General features: G+C 48.4%; 2 protein-coding genes across 9 annotated transcripts in view; one reads left to right on the top strand and one right to left on the bottom strand.

The window, feature by feature from the left end:
- Nucleotides 1-12,542: 12,542 nt before the first annotated feature.
- On the bottom strand, nucleotides 12,543-20,823 carry HSCB (HscB mitochondrial iron-sulfur cluster cochaperone). Of its 3 annotated transcripts, XM_084764293.1 has the most exons (6): nucleotides 20,527-20,823; nucleotides 18,206-18,302; nucleotides 17,488-17,577; nucleotides 16,390-16,534; nucleotides 14,078-14,125; nucleotides 12,543-12,675 (listed from the first exon to the last, which is right to left on the bottom strand). In XM_084764293.1, exons 1-6 carry the CDS (start codon nucleotides 20,757-20,759, stop codon nucleotides 12,584-12,586), a joined length of 705 nt encoding a protein of 234 aa, XP_084620419.1. In that variant the 5' UTR covers nucleotides 20,760-20,823; the 3' UTR covers nucleotides 12,543-12,583. The 3 variants fall into 3 exon arrangements, with proteins under 3 accessions (XP_084620419.1, XP_084620420.1, XP_084620421.1); XM_084764294.1 differs by lacking the exon at nucleotides 14,078-14,125; XM_084764295.1 differs by lacking the exons at nucleotides 12,543-12,675; nucleotides 14,078-14,125 and having other exon boundaries at nucleotides 16,396-16,534; nucleotides 17,483-17,577.
- A 24-nt stretch (nucleotides 20,824-20,847) lies between these two features.
- Nucleotides 20,848-23,628, top strand: part of CHEK2 (checkpoint kinase 2) — a 32,324-nt gene continuing 29,543 nt past the window's right edge. For 2 of the 6 annotated variants that reach the window (XR_014775865.1, XM_084764290.1), the window contains exons 1-2: nucleotides 20,998-21,106; nucleotides 22,408-22,812. Coding sequence is in view for 5 of the 6 variants with exons in the window: in XM_084764290.1 (XP_084620416.1) it covers nucleotides 22,410-22,812 (403 nt within the window). In the remaining variant the exon portion in view is untranslated. Of the gene's footprint in view, nucleotides 21,107-22,025; nucleotides 22,305-22,402; nucleotides 22,813-23,628 lie in introns of those variants that run through there. The other 4 variants (XM_084764291.1, XM_084764292.1, XM_084764288.1 and 1 more) reach the window with 4 other exon arrangements.

The raw sequence follows: 23,628 nt of genomic DNA, 5'->3' as shown, positions 1-23,628 counted from the left end.
AGATGACTGTGTTCTTGGCTATACATGCATTTTTCCTGGCTGGCATACGTAGGTATAAATGCATGTAGGTGTGTATGTCCATATTGACACACATTTTTTCCAGCTCTGTCATGGGTAGGCTTATATATGTAAGCTCACCCACTTGCATTTCCCAGATCTGTTGTACGTTGGTATATATATATATGTATGTATGCTCACATACTTGTATGTTCAGCGTTAGGGTTAGGATTAGGGTTAGTGCTTGGGTTATGGTTGTATGTAAGATGTAGGCTTGGTACGAGTGCAGGACAGCCAAGGCTACACAGAGAAACCCTGTCTCAAAAAACCAAAACCAAAACCAAACAAAATAAAGAAGGGGAAAACAGTACTTGATTATCTCAGGAGTGAGAGGTTCACTTCTAGGTACAGTTACAGGTCATTTGCTGGAGGCTAGGATCTCAGCATGGGGCGGGGTGCTTCCAGGAATTCCCTGGGCTTGCTCAAGTTCCCTGTCCGGAAAGAGGCTTGAAATCTTCCCTGAGGCCAATGTGGTGCATCTTATAAAATCTGGGATTACCCGATCAGGTAGAGTGGAGAATCCCTATTAAAAAAAGGGAATCGGCCTTCATAGAACCGACTGTCTGGGGAAGTCAGACTTGAACTTTATCCAGCAGAGGCAAGCAGACCTCTGAATTCAAGGTCAGCCTGGTATAGATAGAGCAAGTTTGAGCCGGGCATGGTGGCGCGCGCCTTTAATCCCACACTCGGGAGGCAGAGGCAGGTGAATCGCTGTGAGTTCGAGGCCAGCCTGGTGTACAAAGCGAGCCTAGAACTGCCAAGAAAACACAGAGAAACCCTGTCTTGAAAAACTAAAAAAAAAAAAAGATAGAGCAAGTTTGATGTAAAGAAAAACTTAAGTCAAGGTGTGGTGACACACACCTTTTTTCCCAAAAAAGGTAAAGTTGGTTTGTAGAAGGCAGCACCCAAGTTTGAAAGTGATGTTTAATTGAGTGGCAGAAAAAGCGACAAATCAGAGAAGATTTGACAGAATAGGATACGCCCAACTCACAAGGAGAAAGAGGAAAGGGAAGCTACTCAAGGGGCAATGCAGGGCAGCAATGGAGAGACGGGTCACAGGGAGAGAACTCAGGTCAAGACCAAATGAGCCCGAGAGTGAGAAGGAGCCAGGAGGTTAGAGCAGATGGCTGGACGGACCAAGAGAGAGAGAAGCCAGACTGAGTAGGTCAGCTAAGAGAGGAGAGCAAGCCAGGACAGCTGAGCTGAGCCAGCCAGCCCAGAGCTCAGAAAGAGCAAGTAAGGGTGAGCTCAGTAAGCACTAAGTCTCAGAGGCTGAAACATTCTAGGCCTGGGTTAGATTATACAGAGGCTAGAAGTTTCCGGGACTAGGCCTCTGTTAGCAGACAGAGGCAGTAAACCTCCAAGACAGTAACTGAGCCAGGAGAATAAAAGTTCCTTTTACGCCAGCTGTGGTGGCGCACACCTTTAATCCCAGCACTTGGGAGGCAAAGGCCGGCAGATCTACTGTGTTCGAGGCCAGCCTGGTCTACAAAGTGAGTTCAGGACAGCCAAGACTACACAGAGAAATCCTGTCTTGAAGAACCAAAAAAAGTTCCTTTTATATTAGGGTTAGGGTTATGATTTTGGTAGGAATAGAGTTAGGGGTGTGCTAGGGAGAAACTTTGGGTTAAGCAATATGTTATGCATAAACTTAGATCTAGTGTTAGCACAGAGTTGTCCCAGGGTTAAGTTGATGGATGGGGTTGAGATTTGTGCTCCTTCATGGTCAGGGGGTGCTCGCTTTAGGGCTAGGTCCAGTGTTTGGGTTAGGACCAGAGTCAGTGACCGGGGCATGTTTATGCTTATGTTTCTATGTAGGGCAGTGGTTTTCAGCCGTCCTAATGCTGTGACCGACCTGTTAAGGCAGTGCCTTATCGGTGTGACCTCAACCGTAAGATTATTTTCATTGCTACTTCTAAATTGTAATTCTGTTGCTCTTATGAATTGTAATGTAATATAAATATCTGATATGCAACCCCTGTGAAAGGGCTATTCAACACCCCCAAAGGGGTCTTGACCACTGATTTAGGGCCTGGCTAGATTTAGGTTTATTTTAGCTAAGGTTAAGTTTGTAGCTAGGATTAGAGTTTAGGCTTGGCTACATGTAGGACTTCTAATTTATTTATTATTATTTTATTTGTTTGTTTTTGCCTTCTCTGGATAGCCCTGGTTGTCCAGAAACTCTGTTGACCAAGCTGGACTTTTTTTTTTTTTTAAGATTTATGTATTTATTTTATGTATATGAGAGCTCTATCTGCATGTACACCAGCAGGCCAGAAGAGGGCCTCAGTAAAGATGGCTGTGAGCCACCATGTGGTTGCTGGGAATTGAACTCAGGACCTCTGGAATAGCAGACAGTGCTCTTAACCTCTGAGCCATTTCTCCTGCCCCACTCCAACCACCTCAACCCCCAACCAAGCTGGCCTTAAACTCAGAGATCCTCCTGCCTCTGCCTTCTAAGTGCTGGGATTAAAGGCGAGCGCCACCACGCGCCAGGTTTAGGTTTATAGTTAGGATTAATGTTAGGTTTAGAGGCTATTATTAGAGTTTATATGGGGTTAAGGTTAGAGCTCAGTACTACGTTGGGGTTAAGGTTCGATTATATTTCAGGTTAGTTTGTAGCTGGGGCAATACATAGTATGGAATGTAGTATGAGTGACGGTGTAGCTGGGGTTATATGTAACTTCAGGGTTAGAGCTAGCACTAAAGTTCTAAGTTGGGTTAGAGTTGAGTTTATCGCAGGGATAGAGTTCTGGAAGGGGTTAGGTGTGAGGCTGCTGTGAGGCTGAGGCTTCTGGTTACGCCTGTGGTGAACGTCTGGCTGGGGTTTGGTTTGGCGTTATGGCTAGGGCTGTGGTCAACAGTTAGGCTGTGGTAGCGGTTAGGGGTAAAGTCAGGGTTAGGGATAAGGCTGGATCTAGGGTTAGGATTAGGGTTCAGCTTAGTGTTAGAGCTGGGATAAATTTTGAGTTTTGGATGGGTTTAGAGCTTGTCTGGTAGGACAAGGGTCACTGCTGTTACTGGGGCTAGCCTACAAACAGATTCCAGGAGAGCCAAGGCTACACAGAGAAACCTTGTCTTGAAAAAAACCCATAAAAAAGAAAAGACTGGTTTTCAGCCGGGCATGGTGGTGCATGTAATCCCAGCACTCAAGAGGCACAGGCAGGTGGACTGCATTGAGTTTGAGGGCAGTCTCGTCTACAGAGCAAGTCTGGGACTGACAAGGCTACACAGAGAAACCCTGTCTGGACAAAACAACAACAACCAAACAACCAACCAACCAAACAAACAAAAGACTAGTTTTAGGTTCAGGACTAGGTTTAATTTTTGGTTTGCGGCTAGGGTTATGGTCAGGTTTTATATTATGGTTAGAGCAAGGTTTAGGCTAGGACTAAGTAAGGGTTAGAGTATAGTTTATGCTTCACGGGGCCTGGAGAGATGGCTCAGTGGTTAAGAGCACTGCCTGTTCTTCCAAAGGACCCGGGTTCAATTCCCAGCAACCACATGGCAGCTCAAAACTGTCTGTAACTCCAAGATCCGACACTTTCACACCAATGCACATAGATTAAAACTAAATAAAATATTTTAAAAAATAATAAAAAATAAAATAAAATAAAATAAATAAAAATTTAAAAAAATTTAAGCTTCGCTTTTTGTTTAGTGCTGAGGTCAGTGCAATGTCAGATCATTAGGTTTAGGGCTAGAGTTAGGTGCATAACTATGTTTAGAGAAGGTCAGGGTTGGGTTAGGGTTAGGATTCATTTCAAATCTATGGTTAGAGTTATGGGTAGCAAAATGCTTAAGGCTTAGGTAGAGATAGAGTTTGCATTAGGGCTAGTGCTATGTGATTGGTTAGGTTAGGGCTCAGCAATGTTATAGCTAGACTCAGGGCTAGCTTGAATTTATGGCTGGGTTTTGGTTTGGTCTAAACTATCATTAGAATTGTGTTTAATAATTGAATTAGAGTTCAGGTAAGGTTTTTGTTTGCTGTTTGCTCAGGTAAGGGTTGCGATTGGCTTAGGATTATACAGTGTTGGTGTTAGGGGTTCGGCTAGGGGTAGACTTAGGTCTAGGTCCCGCTTTATGGTTAAAATTGAGGCTAATGATATTGTTATAATTACACTTAGGGTTAGGGTTATGGTGAGGAATCAGACTTTGTTCCAGGCTAATTAAAGTGAGGATGGGCCAGGCTGGAGAGATGATAGCTCAGTGGTTAAGATCTGCTCTTCCAGAGGTCCTGAGTTCAATTCCCAGCAACCACATGGTGGCTCATGACCATCATGCAGGTGCACAGGCAGCCAGAGCACTCATCTACAAAAATAAATGACTCCAAAACTGAGTTAGGATGGGCCTCATGCTAGGTTGAGGCTACAGTTGGGTTATTGTTCCTGTTAGCTTTAGCGTTTGGGTGACGGTGCAGGGATGGGTTAGGGCAAGCTCTAGTCATTGAGGCTTTGGTGGGGGCTAGTTCTAAGTTTGGGCTCAGGGTTAGGAATTGGTGCTTGTTGGGATATGTTTATGGCTAATGTTCAGTCACGGGTCTGTTCTGGGGGTCAGAACTAGGGTTAAGGGGCCACATGGTGGCTCACAACCCATCTATAATGAGATCTGATGCCCTCTTCTGATGTTCATGCAGGCAAAACATTGGGTATCTATAATAAATAAATAAAATCTTAAAAAAAAAACTAGGGTTAAGTTTAGAGCTAGGTTTTCGTATATGATTAAGTCTAGAGACAGATAAAAGGTTATGGTTAAGGCTAAACTTATTTTAGAGTAAATACTGGAGTTAGATTGAGGGACAGGGTTAGGTGCTCTGTTCTGTTTTGTTTTGTTTTTCAAGACAGTGTTTCTCTGTGTAACCTTGGCTGATCTGAACCCCCTTTGTAGACCAGGCTGGCTTTGAACTCACAGCAATCCACCTGCCTCTGCCTCCCAAGTGCTGGGATTGAAGGCCTGTGCCACCAAGGAGGGCCAGGGTTAGGATGGGTGTAAGAATCAAGTGAAACTGTTTCTGTATAACACTTCTTAGGAAGCCAGGAGTGACCTTGTTTCCTATATGGCTTCTTGAAAGACGTGTTGGGTGTTTTCTGGGTGGGTCTCCGAAGGTGACCGTGTTTGGGCAGTGTGTCCTCCCCCATCAGCAAGAACTGTTCACTCCTGGCCTATTTGTCTACCTCATTAAGCAATAGTCCCATAAGCCTTAGATGAATTTGTTAGCTGTTACTTAAGATAAGTAATGTAGGCTGGTGTTGTTTATAACAATAGAGACTCAGGAGCCAGGGGCTGTGGTGAAAGCCTACTAGCTCAGAGGCAGAGAAGGCACCAGCTGACCTTCCTACTCAGCTGACATCCCAGAAGGAAAAAGTCTTAAACACTCATCAACTCAACGTCCCTCCGTTCTACTTCCTGGGTGTTTCTCTCTACTCCTCCTCCTGACTTCCTTTCACTCTATAGCTTTTCCTGTGTTCACTCTCTGTCACCTGGCTGCTTGCTCCACCTCTTGACCTATGCTGGAGCTTATTTTTTTTTAAATATATTTTATTAAGCTGGAGCTTATTTAACCCCGTTTACAGAAAGCTCTTAGATTAAAAGTCTGTGTTAGGGCTGAACCACACAACTATTACCTGTTTACAATAAACAGAAAGTTCACACAGTGTGATCAAATATTCTGCAATGTGCAGGGCGGTGGTGGTGCACAAACAAAAAAAAAAAGAAAAGAAAGAAAAACCACAAAACAAAACAAAGAAATACAAACAGAGCCAGGTGCAGTCCAGGACAGGCAAGGATACACAGGGAAACCCTGTCTCAGAAAAAAAAAAAATGTACGAAGCAAGCAAGTAGTGGCCATGGCTTTTTTGGGAGCACTAAGTCTCAGAGCATCTTGGGTGTCACTCCTACACCATCACCATGTACTGGTCACCACAGGTAAAAGAGCCTATGAGACCAGTGAGCCTTACAAACCCAAGGTTGTGCAGTTCCCAGATCTAAAAAAGGAAAGACTCGGTCTTTGAGACAGAGTTTCTCTGTGTAGGCCTGGCCGTCCTGGAACTATCTCTGTAGACCAGGGTCAGAGACCTGCCTGCCTCTGCCTCCCTAGTGTTGGGATCAAAGGTGTCACCATGTCTGGAGAGAAAGTTGCTGCCTTCTTCTTCCTCTTCCTCCTCTTCTTTTTCTTTCTTTTTTTTTTTTTTGAGACAGAGTTTTTCTGTGTAGCCTTGCCTGTCCTGGACTCACTTTGTAAACCAGGCTGGCCTCGAACTCACAGCGATCTGCCTGCCTCTGCCTCCTGAGTGCTGGGATTAAAGGCGTGCGCTACCACTCCTGCTGACTCTGAGACTTTTAAAGTTATACTATATTTTATTTATTGATTTATTTATTTATTTTTGGTTTTATGAGACATGGTTTCTCCGTGCATCTTTGGCTGTCCTAGACTCACTTTGTAGACTATACTATATTTTATATTGTGATATGAACATAAGGTCTTGGTGATTTAAAAAAAAGGTAGGTTAAGCCGGGCGTGGTGGCGCATGCCTTTAATCCCAGCACTCGGGAGGCAGAGGCAGGCTGATTGCTGTGAGTTCGAGGCCAGCCTGGTCTACAAAACAAGTCCAGGACAGCCAAGGCTACACAGAGAGACCCTGTCTTGAAAAACCAAAACCAAACCAAACCAAAACAAAACAAAAGGTAGGTTATGGTTTAATAGTGATGTGTCATGTTGACAAGGGGTCAATATGCGGGGTGGTCGTCAATATGCGGGGTGTTATTGTCAACAAGACAAACTGGCAAGAGGGAATGTCAGGTGAGTAATTGCTTTTATCCAACTGATCAGCACGCAAGTCTGGGGGCATTCTCTTGATTGATGATGTCCACGGGAGGGCCTGGCCCCCTGTGCACAGGGACACCTGTAGGCATTTGGGTCTGAGAAAGAGTTCTTCCTCCTTGGTCCTTCAATCCCACTCACAGCTCTGCTCTGAGTCTCCTCAGAGACAGACTATGGTGTGACAAGATGGAACAAAGCCTCTCGTTCCCAACTGGCTGCTATGGTGTTGGCCACAGCAATATAAAGCAAACCAGGACGCTCACTGGTCTCAGAAGCGACATCTTCTCAGTTTGTGTCCCAAATTAGGAATAAGCAGCCTCCTTCCCAGCTAATGGGACAGGTAAAGTGAGACTTTCTCTCACGGCCCTTAGGGTTGTCAGTGTTTCTCGGCTTTCTCTTTGCGGTCAGACTGGTTTGGTTGATCCTTGTTGAGAACTGTCCTCTCAGGTGTTGTAACCTCCTTTCATCTCCGTTGTCGCAGGAGCATTCACCCTAATCAGCCGTTTGCTTGCATTGTAATTATTTGCTTAAAGGGCTCCTGGTGTGTTGAGACAAGTAACTGACTCTGTCTGTAAACTGTGGGGCAGGTGGAGACAGCACTGATACACTCAGATAGCGTCAGGCCAAGCAGCTCTGCTGTGCGGATCAGTAAGTCCTGTTAACTGAGTAAACCTATATCAGGAACCTCAAAATTCCCTATTTTGTTTTCTTGTTTTTGTTTTTTCGAGGCAAGATCTCCCTGTGTAGCCCTGGCTGTCCTGGACTCACTTTGTAGACCAGGCTGGCCTCAAACTCATAGCAATCCACCTGCCTCTGTCTCCCAAGTGCTGGGATTAAAGGAGTGTGCCACCATGCCTGGCAAAATTCACATTTTCAGACAGGGTCAACGTGCTGCCTCAGAGTTGGTTTGGACAATTGGTTCTGACACGCTTTGTATGTGTGTGCTTATGTGGCACATGCATGAGTATGCATGTGTGAGACTGTACGTGTACATGGAGAGGCCAGAGTGTGATATCAGGTGTTGTCTTCTGGAGTTCTCCACGTTACTGGCTTGGCACACAAGCCCCTGTTGTGAGTGACTGTTTCTGGCAAGCAACCACTATCTTGGGGAGCTAGCTCAGCTGCAACCCCTTGTAAATGATCAGCCCTCCTGACTGATGTCTCTCTCTCTCTCTCTCTCATGCACACATACACTGTACACACACCATAACACACTGTACACACCATACATACACACTGTAAAACACATCACACACACACTGCATACACCACACATACACACTGTAAAACACATCACACACACACTGCACACACCACACATACACACTGTAAAACACATCACACACACACCACACACCACACACCCTGTATACACCACACACACTGCACACACCACACATACACACTGTAAAACACATCACACACACACTGCACACACCACACACCCTGTATACACCACACACACTGCACACACCACACATACACACTGTAAAACACACACGGGCTGGAGAGATGGCTCAGTGGTTAAGAGCACCACCTGCTCTTCCAAAGGTCCTGAGTTCAATTCCCAGCAACCATATGGTGGCTCACAGCCATCTATAATGTAACCTGATGCCCTCTTTTGGCCTGCAGGTGTACAAGCAGACAACACTGTATACTTAATAAATAAATCTTTAAAAAAAAAAAAAAGAAAAAGAAAAAAAAAATCTCTGACACCTCACCATCTTAAAAAAAAAAAAGCATACACACACTGCACACACCACACACCCTGTATACACCACACACACTGCACACACCACACATACACACTGTAAAACACATCACACACACTGCACACACCACACATACACACTGTAAAACACATCACACACACTGCACATACCACACACCCTGTATACACCACACACGCTGCACACACCACACATACACACTGTAAAACACAGCACACACACACTGTACACACCACACACATACTGCACACACCACACACAAACAGTGCACACACCACATACACAACACACACACACACACACACACACACACACACACACACACACTGCACATACACCACACATATACAGGCTCTCTAGCCTAGTATCCATTTGCTCCCTACAAACTGACAATGGTTCCGGCAGCCTGGCGAAGGGGCCATGTGTGTATACAACGTACACAGGTATGGTCTGTAAGCATGCCAGGGTGAGCAGAGAGAGCCCCATCCATGCAGCTGCAGGCAGCGGCCCTCTTCCCTTTGCGGTAAGGCTTTCCAGTTGTTAAAGGGAGCCCACGACCGTGGGGAACCCCAATAAAAGGCCTGCTTCTCCAGAGTGAACTCAGGCAGAGTCTTGGGGAGGAGGGGCGGGCACTGCTTAACATCTTCTCCTGGGAAGAATGTTCAGCCACCTTTGGCCTAGAGGGCAGGATACACTGAAACTGAAGATGGGTTTGGGCCGAGCAGTGGCTGTCCCTGATATGAGCAGTGAGACCAACAAACGGCTCGTGCAACTGATCCAAAGCTGCACGAGGGGCCGGTGTTTGCAAAGGGACTTTAGAGATGGTGGTTGCTCCTACAGGGCTTGTGGCTGGGCCAAGGGGTGGTCTCTGTAATCAAGGTGAGGCCTCCTGGGTAGGGGATGTAGGTGGGGCATGACGCCACATGCCTGCTTGACAGACAGGGTCCACCCCAGCAGGAGGTGATGCTGTGAGAAGTGCTGGTGGCCGAGGACAGACATGACAAGAGCAGCACAGCAGGGGATGGGAAGTCAGCGAGCTCCACTCCCAGCACATCCCTTTCCCAGGATAAAGAGCTTCCCTCTGAGTCTGGATAACTGCCCACCCCTGGGACAGGCACAGGCCCCGTTTTACTGTGGATATCTTCTGAGCCGACCCTCAGACTTTACCTTCCAGAGCTCCTTAGCATAGAATCTGACTTGAAGTTATTTTTTTTCCCTTAGAAATTGAGGCTGGGTACAAATCTTGTTGCATTTGCCTTCAAGTAACCTAGACAGACTTCCTCCTCTGTTTTGGTCTTCCTTTTTTTCGACACAGGGTTTCTCTGTTATCTTGGCTGTCCTGGACTCACTTTGTAAACCAGGCTGGCCTCGAACTCACAGCGATCCACCTGCCTCTGCCTCCCTAAGGCTAGGATTAAAGGTGGGAGCCACCACGCCTGCCTTTGGCTACTCTTTGACTTTACAGACACTCTTTCCTTGTTTATCTAACTTACTTAGAGCCTCCAAAGCCTTTCCTACTTCATACAGATCCTGCCCCCACCAGAGGGCTCAGCGAAGCTGCTAACGGCTCTATGGCAGCCTCGAGGACCCTGCCGGGCGCAGCTGTTCCAGTGAACACCGACCTGTGTGAACTGCAGATCATACATGGCTCCCCTCACACCTAGGTCCCTCAGTGTGCCTGTCTCTCTCCTTTTGTCCTCCAGCACAATCTCCATGCAGCTCGCCAGTGCTGATGACCCAATGTGCCTGGTGGCTCACAGGAGCGCATCCGTCAGGGACTGGTTCCCTTGCATTGCCTGAGGCTGTGCAGCTTGAGTCTCAAGGATAGACGGTGGTTTCTCTGCTTCTGTTGCACTTGGGCTGCTCCCGCTTGCTCCCTTATCCCGTAGCCTCGGAAGCCAGGCTGCCTGTTTTAAAGTCTTTCCCATATTTCCTATTTCCGGCAATGGCAGTATTGGATAGTCTCAGGTTACCATGGTCTCTCATACCAGACCCCCATCCAGCCAAGTGTGGTGGTGCACACCTCTAGTCCCAGCACTCAGGAGGCAGATCTCAGCCTGGTCTACAGAGAGAGTTTCAGGTCAGCTGGAGCTTTAAAGAGAGACCCTGTCTCAAAACAAAAACAAAAATAAAAACGAACAACCCTTGTGTGCATGCTGGCTCACGGATGTTGGATTTTCCCGGATGTTGGATTTCCAGGTCCCCCTCTTCCTCATTGTTAACCAAGTTTTCTTTTCTGTATTTATAAAAATGTGAAGTTACAGCTGGGTGCCATGGCGCGTGCCTGTAACCCCAGCAGGCAGGAGGCAGAGGCAGGCGAGCTCTGTGAGTTCGAGGTCAGCCTGCTCTACAAAGTGAGCAACCAAGTTTATACAGAGAAACCCTGTCTCAAAACAAACAAACAAACAAACCAACCAAAAAAACAAGCAACCAACAAACCAACCAAACAACAACAAAAAACAACAAGCCAAAAAACAAAAGCTTAAACTGCGTTCCCAAAGATCCAGGTGGAGGCAGCCACGCTGTAAGAGCAAGCAATGACAAGTCAGCTGCCCAGTGTGACACAAGCTCCCAGCAGGAAGCAAACCAAACCTTCTCAAGGACAGTTAAGTGGTTAGAACTTGCATGATTTTGGAATGTAGCAGAGCTTTCTTTAGTTCCATAAACTTACATTCCTTGCCCACCAGAGTGAGGCCTAACGCTCTGTGACTAGCAGGGAGAGATCTTTTGGAATGTGTTAGCAAACTGTAGCGTCTACCAACCGAAGGCTCATCGTAGCACCTGAGGCCTACGGATGAGATTTCTCTGCATCGCTCTAACTCCCTAACAATGTTTCTGAGGCTGATGTGAAAGGAGCCTTGATTTATGACTTTGTTCTATAAAAACTTTGACTATAAAAACTTCATGAAGCTGCTTCCATATTGGAACATGGAATTTGGGATAATCTAAATCTGTCTTCCCACGCCACAGCCATTCGTATTTGGCTCCAGAATAAATTCTCTGTAACCCACTTTGAGGTGAGTTATGCCTCTGAGGTGAGGACCAGGAAGCATAAAACATGGCTGCTGTTACAAGACTCATTCTTGTTTGATTTTTGCCTTTTTTACCTCCATCTTTTTTGAGACGGGATAACATTATCTACAAGAACTCTAGGTGGCCTGGCTTGTTCCCAAGGCTACAGGGACAAAGTGGATAGATAATACACCTTCCTGAAGGCCAGGCCGCCGGGGGGAAAACCACTGACAAGTGTTGCCTGTTTCACACTCTCCTCCAGGCCGCCTGGCTGCTTGTACTGGACGGTGGAGCTCGGCCATGACAGTGACAACACAGCCCCTGCACCCAGTTAAGGCAAACCAAAGCTCACCCTGGGGAACCAATGAGTTTGTTAGATCATGGGTGCACAGGAAGGCCGGCACCCAGCATGGACAGCGACTCCCTCACGGCTGTGTAGATGGATGGACCCCTCTTCCCTTCCTTCAGCTCTCTTCGCCTATCCACTTAGCCCCTCCTGAGAAGGAGGTCCCATGCCATTAGGGCAGAATTGCAACTGGCTGCGAGGATCGGCCTGACACTACAGAACGTCAACAGTTAGCAAGCCGAGCCGTGGTGATGGTTCCGCAAGCAGGAACAGCTGAACTCCTGGAGATGGTGCCTGTCTGGCTCAGAGGATAGACTCAGGAGCACAGTGGATCAGGGGGCCCCAGTTCCACCCGCATCCCCTTGCCTAGGTGGGATGCATGACGTATCGCAGCACCACACACTCTGCCAGCTGTTAGTATCTCAGCCAATGCTAGGGTTAAGCCTGTCCTCTTCGCCTCTCTCCTCACTTCCTGTGGTAACGGGGTTCAAGTCCAGGGCCTTCCATCTGCTAGGCAAGTGCTCTATCCCTGAGCTCCGCCACAGCCCCCATGCCTATTTCCAATTAGCAGAAGCCGGAACAGAAAGAGCGAGTTTATTTGTAAAGTTTCATTGACAACTAGAGGGGATTCTTGTTCAACTTGATCTTTTCTTCTATATTTGAAAAGTATTTCATCTTGGTTAGAATTTCCTTGGCTTTTTCAAAGTCACCTGAAATAAACAAGAAACAATCACATCAGGAAACAGTGGAGCCCAACTCTGGCACCCCAGGCCGCCCGTCAAAGGGCCCCCAGGCTGAGCCTCACTTGAGGACGAGTGTGCCCTACAGCAACATTTGCCAAAGTCTAGATAGATGTTTGGCTGCTGTAACCAGGGATATGGTTATGGTTAAAAGCTGGGGATGCAGGCTGGGCGTGGTGGCGCCCGCCTTTAATCCCAGCACTGGGGAGGCGGAGGCAGAGGCAGGTGGACCTCTGTGAGTTCGAGGTCAGCCTGGTCTACAGGACAGCCAGGGCTACACAGAGAAACCCTGCCTCAAAAAACAAAATAAACACACAAAAAGATAAACCAGTGTATAGAAAGTTTAGAGGATCTATCAATAAGTTTGCTTAGAGGACATTAAGTTACACAGAAGCAAACCAGGCTGGGCACAGTGGCACATGCACATGCCTTTAATCTCAGCAGAGGCAGGCTGATCTCTGTGAGTTGAGACCCATCTGGTTTACACAGAAAGTCATTCAGGGCTATAGATAGAAACCCTGTCTCAAACAAAACAGAACAATCAACCAACCCCTCCCCCTAAAAAAACCCTAAAAAACCAAACCAAAGTCCCTGTGTGCGTGTCGGCTCATAGAGTTTGGATTTCTCCTTTCTCTGTATCTTTTGTTGCTTCCAGGTCACTCTTCCACATTGCTATCCAAGTTTTTTGTTTTTGTTTTTTGAGACAGGGTGTCTCTGTGTAGCCTTGGGTGTCCTGGACTGGCTTTGTAGACCAGGCTGGCCTTGAACTCACAGCGATCCACCTGCTACTGCCTCCCAAGTGCTGGGATTAAAGGCGTCTGCCACCATGCCTGGCCTGACCAAGTTTTTGTTTTTGTAAAAGATATGAATTTATTAGAAGTGTGAATTTATTTAATATTTATTGAAGGAAAGGGGATTCGCTATACACTTTCCACCCCTGAGAAAAAGCCTCAGTGTTTATAATTTCTGCAGTTACTAGAGTGAAAGAGCTGGAGAGATGGCACAGCAGTTAAGCGCGCTCTTCACTCCTCCAGAGCACCTGGCTCAATTCCTAGTGCTCGACGGCGGCTGAAAGCTGCCTGTAACCCCAGTTCCACCAGGCACACATGTGGTACACATACATACATGCAGGCAAAACACTTACACATGTAAGTAAAAAAAAAATTAAAAGAAGAAAAAAAAAATGAATAAGCCAAGTCTAAAAGACCCAGTGGGTAAAGGCACTTACTTGCCACTGAATCTTGACAACCTAAGTTTGACCTCTGGAGACCCCACGGTAGAAAACGAGAGCTGTCCCGTGATCTCCTCACGCGTGCCCACACCCACACACTAAATAAATGTAATAGGAAATATAAAAAAAGGAATAAAATACCTTGTTCAAAAGCTCTGTTTACACTGTCAGTAAATTCTTTCTGTTTAGCTGAAAGAGGAAAATAACTATTTTAATATTTTCCATTTGAATAAATCTATAATCATAGTGAATAAATACATACTTACTCTATGAAGACAACACTCTGGGACCAAGCTGCTCTATACACAGGAAGGAACTGGGCTCAAGGCCGTACGACACCCTTCGCCTGTCTGTGTCCTGAGGACAGCCCAGGGCCTCAGGCACGCTCCGCACACACTGTTGCTGAGCTGCACTCTCAATCCTCCATTCCTTTTGACACAGGGCTTCACCGTGTTGGCCAGGCTAGCCCTGAACTCACCGCCGCCCTGTCTCTCCCTTGACTTCTGGGCTTATAGGTAGGTGCGGACCTGCCTGTCCAGCAGCTAATGTTCAACGCAGTACCCACAGTACACTTGCGCCCATGGAAGGCCTGGAGGCAATGGCCAAAGCTTGTAAAGTGGCTATGAAATCTCCTAAGGGGGAACATGAAGGGCGAGATCTCCTCAGTTTGGATAAATGTCCCTCAACCGTCTGCTGTTAAAAGCTTGGCTGGTGACCCGTGTTGCTAAAAGGAGGGCGGGCACTTTAGGAGGGGGGCCTGGAGGGAGGTCAGGACGCTATAGAGAGGTTGTCCAGGAATGGGACCCCAGGCAGGGCTCTGGTGCTTCTCTCTTGGCTTCCTCCCTTCTGTCCTCCTGCCTCAGTCCAGGAGCAGCTGGGACAACCACGGACTGAACCTCTGAAAGTGTGAGTCAGAAGAAAGCTTCTCTCTTCTTTCCAGTCACTTTTTTGTGTTTTTCCAGACAAGGTTTTTCTGGAGCCCTGGCTGTCCTGGACTCCTTTGTAGACCAGGCTGGCCTTGAACTCACAGCGATCCACCTGCCTCTGCCTCCCGAGTGCTGGGATTACAGGTGTGCGCCACTGTGCCTAGTTCTCAGGTACTTTTTTTTTTTTATCATGATGGAAACATAATCAGCACAGGAGTCTCTCCCAGCAGCCTTCCACACGTCAGCACTCACCACTCACAGGCACAGGAACCACCTTCCTAGTGCTGCTCATCACAAAACGAGGGGTTTCCAAAGATGCAGCCATCACCGTTGATTTTCCTCTTCTCACATCTACAGTCAGGGTAAACATCACCCTTGTGCTGGCTAGCTTTATGTCAACTTGACACAAGTTAGAGTCATCTGAGAGGAGGGAACCTCAGCTGGGCTACAGGCAAGCCTGTAGGGCACTTGCTTTTAAAAAATGACTTATTTGGAGGTGGGCATGGTGGCACACGCCTGTAATCTCAGCACTCAGGAGGCAGAGGTGGGCGGATCGCTGTGAGTTTGAGGCCAGCCTGGTCTACAAAGTGAGTCCAGGACAGCCCAGGCTACACAGAGAAACCCTGTCTCTAAAAAACCCAAAAAAAAAAAAAAATCCAAACTGAATTTTTTGGCTTGCTGTACTGCTTTTTAGATTTGTGCATGTGTATGTGCAATCTGTGTATGCAGGTGCACATGTACCTGTATATATATGTGCATGTGTGTGTGTCTGTGTGTATGCAAGTGTGTCAAGGCCAGCAGTCATTTCTGTGTTATTTCTCAGACACCATCCCCTTTTTTTTAAAATTACATTTACTTAGAGAGTTTGTATGTGTGTGTTTGTATGCTTATGTTTGTGTGCATGTTTATATGTGTATATGTTTGTATGTGTATGTATGTGTTTGCGTGTGCCACAGCACCTGTATGGTATACATAGAGACAACTTGTGGGGATTGAACTCAAGTCCTCAAGGCTGTGCGGCAAACACACATGCACATAAATACCGTATCACCCCAGGCCTTGCCCTGTAGTTTCTCTCTGTGTCAGCCTCACACACACTTGGGCCGATTTTGTGAAATAATTAGACCTGTACTCTACTGGTTTTCTAGAGAGCCCCGACTGACACGCTACGGAAGGAAATGGAAACTAAAGCAGGTGTGATCAGAAGGGCCGGGCTTCAGTGCTTAGTGCTTGCCCTCTGCAGATCTCCGTGTGACCCGGGCACTTCTACCAACATCGGGCTCATTCTCCTCACTAGAGGTGATACCAGCATCTAAGTTACACCCTGAGTGGAAGCAGTCTCTGTGATGCGCAGCGTATGACCACGTTCTTGGTTTAAGTCTGTCTTCCACATAGCGTGACCAGAGACACAGAACTCCTCGTATGAAGATGACGGCGGCAAATGGCGTCTTTCTTTTCATGCCGCCTTTAATGTAGTCACGCGCTCCCAAGGGAAATAAAGCACACCGGTTAGACCTTGTCTGTTACCTCTGACAGTGGACTCTATCTCTTCCATGGCAGCCTCACTCTGAGCGTCTGCGAGTTTTTCATTGATTTCCATTATTTCCACGAGGAACTGGCTGTCTGCTCCACAGTCTGTCCCTTCAGGAATTTCTATTCCTTGGAGCTTTAGCTGTTGGGGAGGAGGACAGGGCAGGGTCATGTCCGTCCTGCTCACTCCTTCAGAGTACACTGACACTCCAGGGGAAGACCTGGGGTTCAGCAGGAGGTGTGGCTGGAGCTTCCTGGTCCCTGCTAAACACAGAAGCACTCTGCCCCAGGGTCACACGCCCAGGCGAGACAAGAGTGCAGGAGCTCACTCACTCTGCGCCATCTGCAGGTGTGCCTTGGATAGTCACACCTCACTCTATTCTAACACTGTCCAGATGTTCTTGGAAAAAAACCTCCCAAGCACTCTGACCACCATCAGATTTATGGAAAACAGTTAAAACGATGCATTCAGGGTAAGTAAAGATACATGAAAGGATCCAGGCCAGCCTCTAACCCACAAAGACCCGCCTGCCTCTGCCTCCTGAGTGCTGAGATTAAAGGCGTGCACCACCAAGCCCAGCTGAGGTTCTGTTTCAAAGAAACAAAAAACAAGCAAAATAGATTTACAAAGAACACTAAGAAAAGCTGGGCGTGGTGGCACATGCTTTCGATCCCAGGACTTGGGGGGCAGAGGCAGGTGGATCGCTGTGAGTTCGAGGCCAGCCTAGTCTACAAAGTGAGTCCAGGACAGCCAAGGCTACACAGAGAAACCCTGTCTCAAAAAACAACAACAACAAAAAACAAAGAACAAACAAACAAACAAAAACTTATATAGAATCTTTTTCTTCCCTTTTTCTTCTGTAGGTTTTTTTTTTTTCAAGACATGGTTTCTCTGTGTAGCCTTGGCTGTCCTGGACTCGCTTTGTAGACCAGGCTGGCCTCGAACTCACAGTGACCCACCTGCCTCTGCCTCCCAAGTGCTGGGATTAAAGGCGTGCACCACCACGCCCGGCTTCTGTAGTATTTTTGAGGCTAAATATCATTAGCTTCCTGGCCTAGCCAGGTCTCATACAGACTGGTGGGAAATCACCTTACAAGATAGAGTCCCCTGCTCAGGGGGGCCTGTAGAGTCTTATAGGCGTCATTCACCAGGGTCGAGTGCGTCTCTGAGAAGTGCTTTTCAGTCTGTTCAGAGAGAGAAACACAGTTTTAGTATCACAAGAGCCAGTCCTCTTTTTTTTTTTTGGTTTTTTGAGACAGGGTTTCTCTGTGTAGCCTTGGCCGTCCTGGACTCGCTTTGTAGACCAGGCTGGCCTCGAACTCAAAGAGATTCACCTGCCTCTGCCTCCCAAGGGCAGGCATGCACCACCACTGCCTGGCTCCAAACTTTTATAACACAGCGATATACAGACCTTTAAGGAATATGGTCAAAGTAGAACTGCTGTTGGAGCCGGGCGTGGTGGCGCATGCGCTTAATCCCAGCACTCGGGAGGCAGAGGCTGGCAGATCGCTGTGAGTTCAAGGCCAGCCTGGTCTACAAAGTGAGTCCAAGACAGCCAGGGCTAGAGAAACCCTGTTTCAGGGATTGCGGGTGGGGGTGCGCGCGCAGACCTGCTGTTGGAGGAGTCGTCTGGTTTTCAGTTATCTGGGAAGTCAGATAACAGCTGTGAGGAAGTGACACCTCTGGGACCTGGCTGTCTAGGGGCAGGCTGCCACAGGGGGGAGCTAGCGGTCCAATTCTTTCCCAGATCAACAGTGCCACCTACCCAGCTGTGCACATACAAGGGGAATATGAGGAGTGCTCAGTAAATACCTGAGACTTTTGGCTGAAGAAATCTGGATGGACAAGACGTTGTAGTTGTTGGTACCTGTGCTGAAGTTTCATGGTATCCACCCTGAAGGATCGGTTGCTGTAAGGAAACCAGATGTCAGTCATGCAACAGGATTTACAGGCACTTACTAGGGTCTGGTTTTGCTCTTGGGGAAGATGTACTAAAGATATAAACAAAGGTTATTATTTTTTTTTTAGATTTATTGATTATGTACACAGTGTTCTGCCTGCATGTACACCTGCAGACCGGAAGAGGGCACCAGATCTCATTATAGCTGGCTGTGAGCCACCATGTGGTTGTGAGAACTCAGGACCTCTGGAAGAGCAGGCAACGCTCTTAACCTCTGAGCCATCTCTCCAGCCCCAACAAAGGTTAGGTGCAAGCTGGATGTGGTGGTGCATGCCTGTAATCCCAGCACTTGGGGAGGCAGAGGTAGTCGGATATCTGAGTTCAAGGCCAGCCTGAACAGCCAGGGCTGCGTGGAGAAACCCTGCCTTGAAAAACAAATAACAAAGATGTGGCAGTTGTAGTGAAGGGAAATTGAACAGGCTCAGAATCGGTGGATGTGAATGACATTTGAGAGGAGACGTGAATGGCGCCACTGCTGAAAGGTCAAAGACCAGCAAGGGATGAGACGGAGCGACATGTAAATGCAAAGACCCTGCAGTGACTGCATGAAGCCTGACAAATCAGGGGCTAAGGTCAGTGCGACCCATGGCAAGCATTCAGCGGCGGGTGAAAATGTGTCCCAGAGTTTAGAGTTCCTGGCTGGCCTTGCTACCTTTCATTTACTTATTTACTTTTCTGTGCTGAAGACTGACCTAGGCTTTTTGGCATGCTGGGCAGGGACTTTAACATCAAGCCATTTCCTCCTCTGTACCACATCTTTTACTTTTCTTTTTGAGATGAGACAGGGGTTCTCTGTGTATCCCTGGTTGTCCTGGAACTTGCTTGGTAGACCAGACTGGCCTTGAATTCAGAGATCTCTGCCTCCCAGTGTTGAGATTAAAGGGCATGCATCACCACGACCTGACCCGGTGAAACAGTTTTTGTTTTCGAGACAGGGTCTCTCTGTGTAGCTATGGTTGTCCTGGACTCACTCTGTAGAGGAGGCTGACCTCAAACACACATCGATCCGCCTGCCTCTGCCTCCTGAGTGCTGGGATTAAAGGTGTGCGCCACCATGCACGTGTACTGTACCTCTATCTCCAAGAAAAAGGCAGGGGGAAACAAACTATGGCAAACATTTCTTGATCTCTCTCCTTCAGGTCTTCAGCTTGAACTAAATCTTAGCCTTCGCTTAGCATATGTTGGGCTCCAACTTGTGTCCCTTGTCCTTCAGCCTCTTAAATAACGGGATTCTAAGTATATGCCACCACACTGGGTTTGTCTTATTCATTGTATTTGATTTTTGAGATCCAGTCTCCTCTAGCTCAGAGTCTTAGCAAGCTTTCGGTGTAGCTCAGGTTGCCCTCACATTTGTAATCCTCCTGTCTTACCCTTGAGTTCTGGGCTCACAGGCATACACCAACTCACCTGGCTTGTTTTATTTTTATTTTCTCTTTTAAAAAATTACTTAAGTCGAGTGTGGTAGCACGCACCTGCAGTCCCAGCATTCAGGGAGGCAGAGGCGGGTCGGTGGTTGCAAGTCCAGGGCGGCCAAGGCTACACAAGAGGAACCCTGTCTCAAAAAACCTCGTGGTGAGATGTTCCCTACTTTTGTGGCTGCTTTCCACCTGAGGAATCCTCCTACCTTGGTCTAGCACTCTTTTAATGCCAGCACTGGGGCGGCAGAGGAAGGTGGGACATCTGCGAGTTCCAGGCCTGGCAAGACTACAGGGTGAGACTGTGCTAGAAAAACAAAATCACCATAAAGCCCGCCCCCTTCCTGTTCCTCTTTTTCAGAAGTCCCATCCCGCACACCTCCCTACACTGTAAGCCGGTTCCTTTTGTGGCTGACGTTTAGTGCCCTTGTGGCAGAGGCGAGTCTTGAATTCCCGAGCCTCCAGCCTCCTCTTCCCAAGACCTTAGGGGGCACCAGCCACTTCACACCTGTGTCCTTCCGTCGCCGCCTCCACCGTCACCTTCTCCCCAGCCTGTGACTTTATTTCCTCTCCCTCTCAGGAAAACTTCCTGAAATCTCACTAGGTACTATATTGAGTAAGTGCCAATCAGCCTGGGTGAACTGCCTAAGGAGGCTTGGAACTGTGGCCCTCCTGCCTCAGTTTCCCAACTGGCTGACAGGCCCGCAGACGGGTTATGGCTGCCTGCCCGACTCGCCCTCCAGCCCCGGCGCCCGTACCAGTTCATGAGGCTGAAGTAGTCCCGGGCGGGGTCGGGAGGCTGCAGCGCGCGGCAGTGCGCGCAGAACAACTCGTCCCCGCACCCGGCACCCCTGGCGCGGCCGCAGTTCCAGCATTGCGGCGCGCCGCTCTTCCCCGAGGCGCCATTGCTGCTCAGCGGGCTCCGTCCCAGGAACCCGGCCGGCCGCACCTCCCACGCGCAGAGCAAAGCCCGGGCCCGGCACCCCAACATCGGGATACCCGCCCGCCGGCCCGGGTTGCCAGACACCCCCCCGCCCCCAGGGAAAAGCGGAAAGAGCGACTCGCCGCTGATTGGTTAGGGAGCCGAGGAGGCGGGACCAGCCGCGGGAAACCGAGGGGCCGCGAGTCCTGTTCTGCGATCTAGACTACAACTCCCGGCAAGCCTCGGGGCTAAGCGGTGCGGTCACATTCGCGTTTTCTTATTGGTCCTGCGGGGGGGAAGAAAGCGTTTTGATTGGTTGGGGGTGGAGTTTGTATCGGTAGGTTTAGCGCCACGCCAGTGGCTGTGGCTGTGGCTGTGGCTGTGGGGTGTTCGCGGCTCCTGGTGGTCCCTTCGCGGTGAGTCCCCAGTGGGAAACTGTTCTCGAGTGTTCGAGGGTTCGGGTACGGTTCTCACGGTCTTCCGCGAGTGGGCCCCCCCCGCAGCTTCCGCTCTGTCCGCTCACTCGTGTAGCTGCCCTTCGAGGGGAAGTTCACATTTCCTTTTTTTTTTTCTTACAAGCTGAGGCAGGTCTGGGCACACGGGCAGGCGGGGGGCGTCGGGCGTTCGGTGCCAGAGCGAACGTTGTAAATGTTAGTAGTGATCATGCCAGCCCCTAGAGTCACTGCCCCCAAACACCTGCCGGGAGCCCCGCCTTCGCTGCTCGGCTCTGCAGGAGCATGAGCATCCGTGTGGGGCAGCGTGGCAAGCAGCGGAGGAGGGGAGGGCAGCCGGCCGTGCTCAGCCTCCGGGCACGGAGGAGAGATGGTGGAAGGCTCTGTAAGCAAGTGGCCTCTGGGGTTCCCTTCATAATTACGGGATTTTGCTGCAGCCACTTTGCTTTTTGCTTTTGTTTTCACTCATCGATGGCCCCGCCTTTCTTTTTGAGGCGGTCATGATGGTGCCTTGCCTGTTCCTTTAAACTTTATTTGTGAAGCTCTTGTCTGTGTAAGTCTGTGCAGTTCTCACGGAGGCCAGCAGAGGGCACTGTATTCCCGCAAGGGCTGGAATTACAGGTCTTTGGTGATGACGTGGGTGCTGGGAACTCAAAAGACCGCAGCGACGACGTCTCCCCAGCCCATTCTTTATTTTGTATGTTTGGCGGTCCTGGGGATTTTAATCTAGGACTTTGCATCTGTTAGGCAAGTGAGCCACCATTAAGTACCATCCGCATTCCTCACTGATTTGGGGGTAAATATTATTTTATTATTATTATTATTATTATTATTATTATTATTATTTTGTTTTTGTTTTTAGAGATAGGCTTCTCTGTATAGTTTTGGTTGTCCTGGGCTCACTTTGTATACGAGGCCGGCCTCGAACTCAGAGAGATACTTCTGTCTCTGCCTCCCCCAGTGCTGGGATTAAAGGCTGCACCTGGCAAGATTTATTCTTTTTAATTATGTTACGTGTGTGAGAGTGTGCACACGTGAGTGCTGGTTCCTGCGAAAGCCAAGATCCACTTCGGATCCGCTGGAGTTGGAGTTACAGGCAATCTTGAGCTGCCAAACTTGGGTGCTGGGACATGACCGAACTTGGGCTCTGCCAGAATAGTAGGTGCGCTTTCCTGCTGAGTCACCTCTCCCGCTCCTAACTCTTGAGTTTTCAGCCTTGTCCCTGAAGTGTCACCTGACTGTTGGACTCTTGTTTTGGAGGCCAGATATGAAGAGTCAGCAGTCCCAAGGCAGCAGCAGCTCGAAGGCGCATGGCAGTGGTCCCTGGTCACAGCCCCAAGGTGGCTTCACGCAGTCCCAAGGCAGCAGCACCTCGAAGGCCCATGGCAGTGGTCCCTGGTCACAGCCCCAAGGTGGCTTCACGCAGTCCCAAGGCCCTTCGTCTCAGCTGCACGACCTCTCCTCACAGTGTCAGGGCACATCAGGGTCCTCCACCAGCACAGTGCAGTCCTCCAGCCAGTCCTCCCACTCCAGCTCGGGGACGCTGAGCTCTTTAGACACAGTGTCCACCCAGGAACTTGGTTCTATTCCCGAGGACCAGGAACCTGAAGAGTCTGGACCTGTCCCTTGGGCTCGGCTGTGGGCTCTTCAGGATGGATTCCCCAATCTGGGTAAGGCTCTTTTTGTTATGTAATACAGTATATGGCTCAGAGAAACGGAATGTGGTTAGCTTGTGGCAACAGAGGTCTCAGGGCCCCATAACTGTTTGGAGGTGAGACAAAAGGGGTTTTGTTGTTGTTGTTTGGATTGGTTTGTTTTTTTTATTTTTATTTATTTATTTATTTATTTATTTTTTTTTTTGTTGTTGTTTTGAGACAGGGTTTCTCTGTGTGTAGCCCTGGCTGTCCTGGCTTTGTTTTGTAGACCAGACTGTCCTAGAACTCACAGAGATCCACCTGCCTCTGCTTCCCAAGTGTTGGGATTACAGGCATGTGCCACTGGGCACTGAGAAAAAGTTTGTTTGTTTGTTTGTTTGTTTTTTACAGAGATAATAACAGCAGAGAGAAAAGTTTTTTTTTTAAAAAAGAATTTATTTATTTATTTATTTATTATGTATACAGATCTTGTTATAGATGGTTGTGAGACAACATGTGGTTGCTGGGAATTGAACTCATGACCTTTGGAAGAGCAGTCAGGCTGACAGTCAAGGTTAGCCATCACTGTTATTTCATCACGCAGCCAGGCCTGCTCACCATGCTCTTAGCTTGGTCTCCTGACCCCAGGGCGGTAATTGCAGCTGTGTCCCCAGAAGAACGAACACTTAATAACCATGTTACCTTTATTCTGTGAATGTGGGGTATCTTCCCAGAACCCAGCCTTTTGTTTGTTTGTTTCTCCCCACCCCTATCCCCAAGACAGGGTCTCTCTGTGTAATAGCTCAAGCTGTCCTGGAACTCGCTCTGTAGACCAGGCTGGCCTTGAACTCA

The sequence above is a fragment of the Acomys minous genome (assembly GCF_964271855.1).
Source record: "Acomys minous genome assembly, chromosome: 16".
NCBI classification, from domain to species: Eukaryota; Metazoa; Chordata; class Mammalia; order Rodentia; family Muridae; genus Acomys; species Acomys minous.
The sequence above is the reverse complement of the archived record's forward strand: the minus strand, read 5'-3'. Positions and strand labels throughout refer to the sequence as shown.

Bases quoted from the DNA above. Each gene is read 5' to 3' on its own strand.
- HSCB (XM_084764293.1), bottom strand. From the start codon at position 20,759: ATGTTGGGGTGCCGGGCCCGGGCTTTGCTCTGCGCGTGGGAGGTGCGG. The intron at 18,303-20,526 runs GTACGGGCGCCG...GTTTCCTTACAG, and splicing joins TACTTCAGCCTCATGAACTG to CAACCGATCCTTCAGGGTGG. The intron at 17,578-18,205 runs GTATTTACTGAG...CTCTCTGAACAG, and splicing joins TCTTCAGCCAAAAGTCTCAG to ACTGAAAAGCACTTCTCAGA.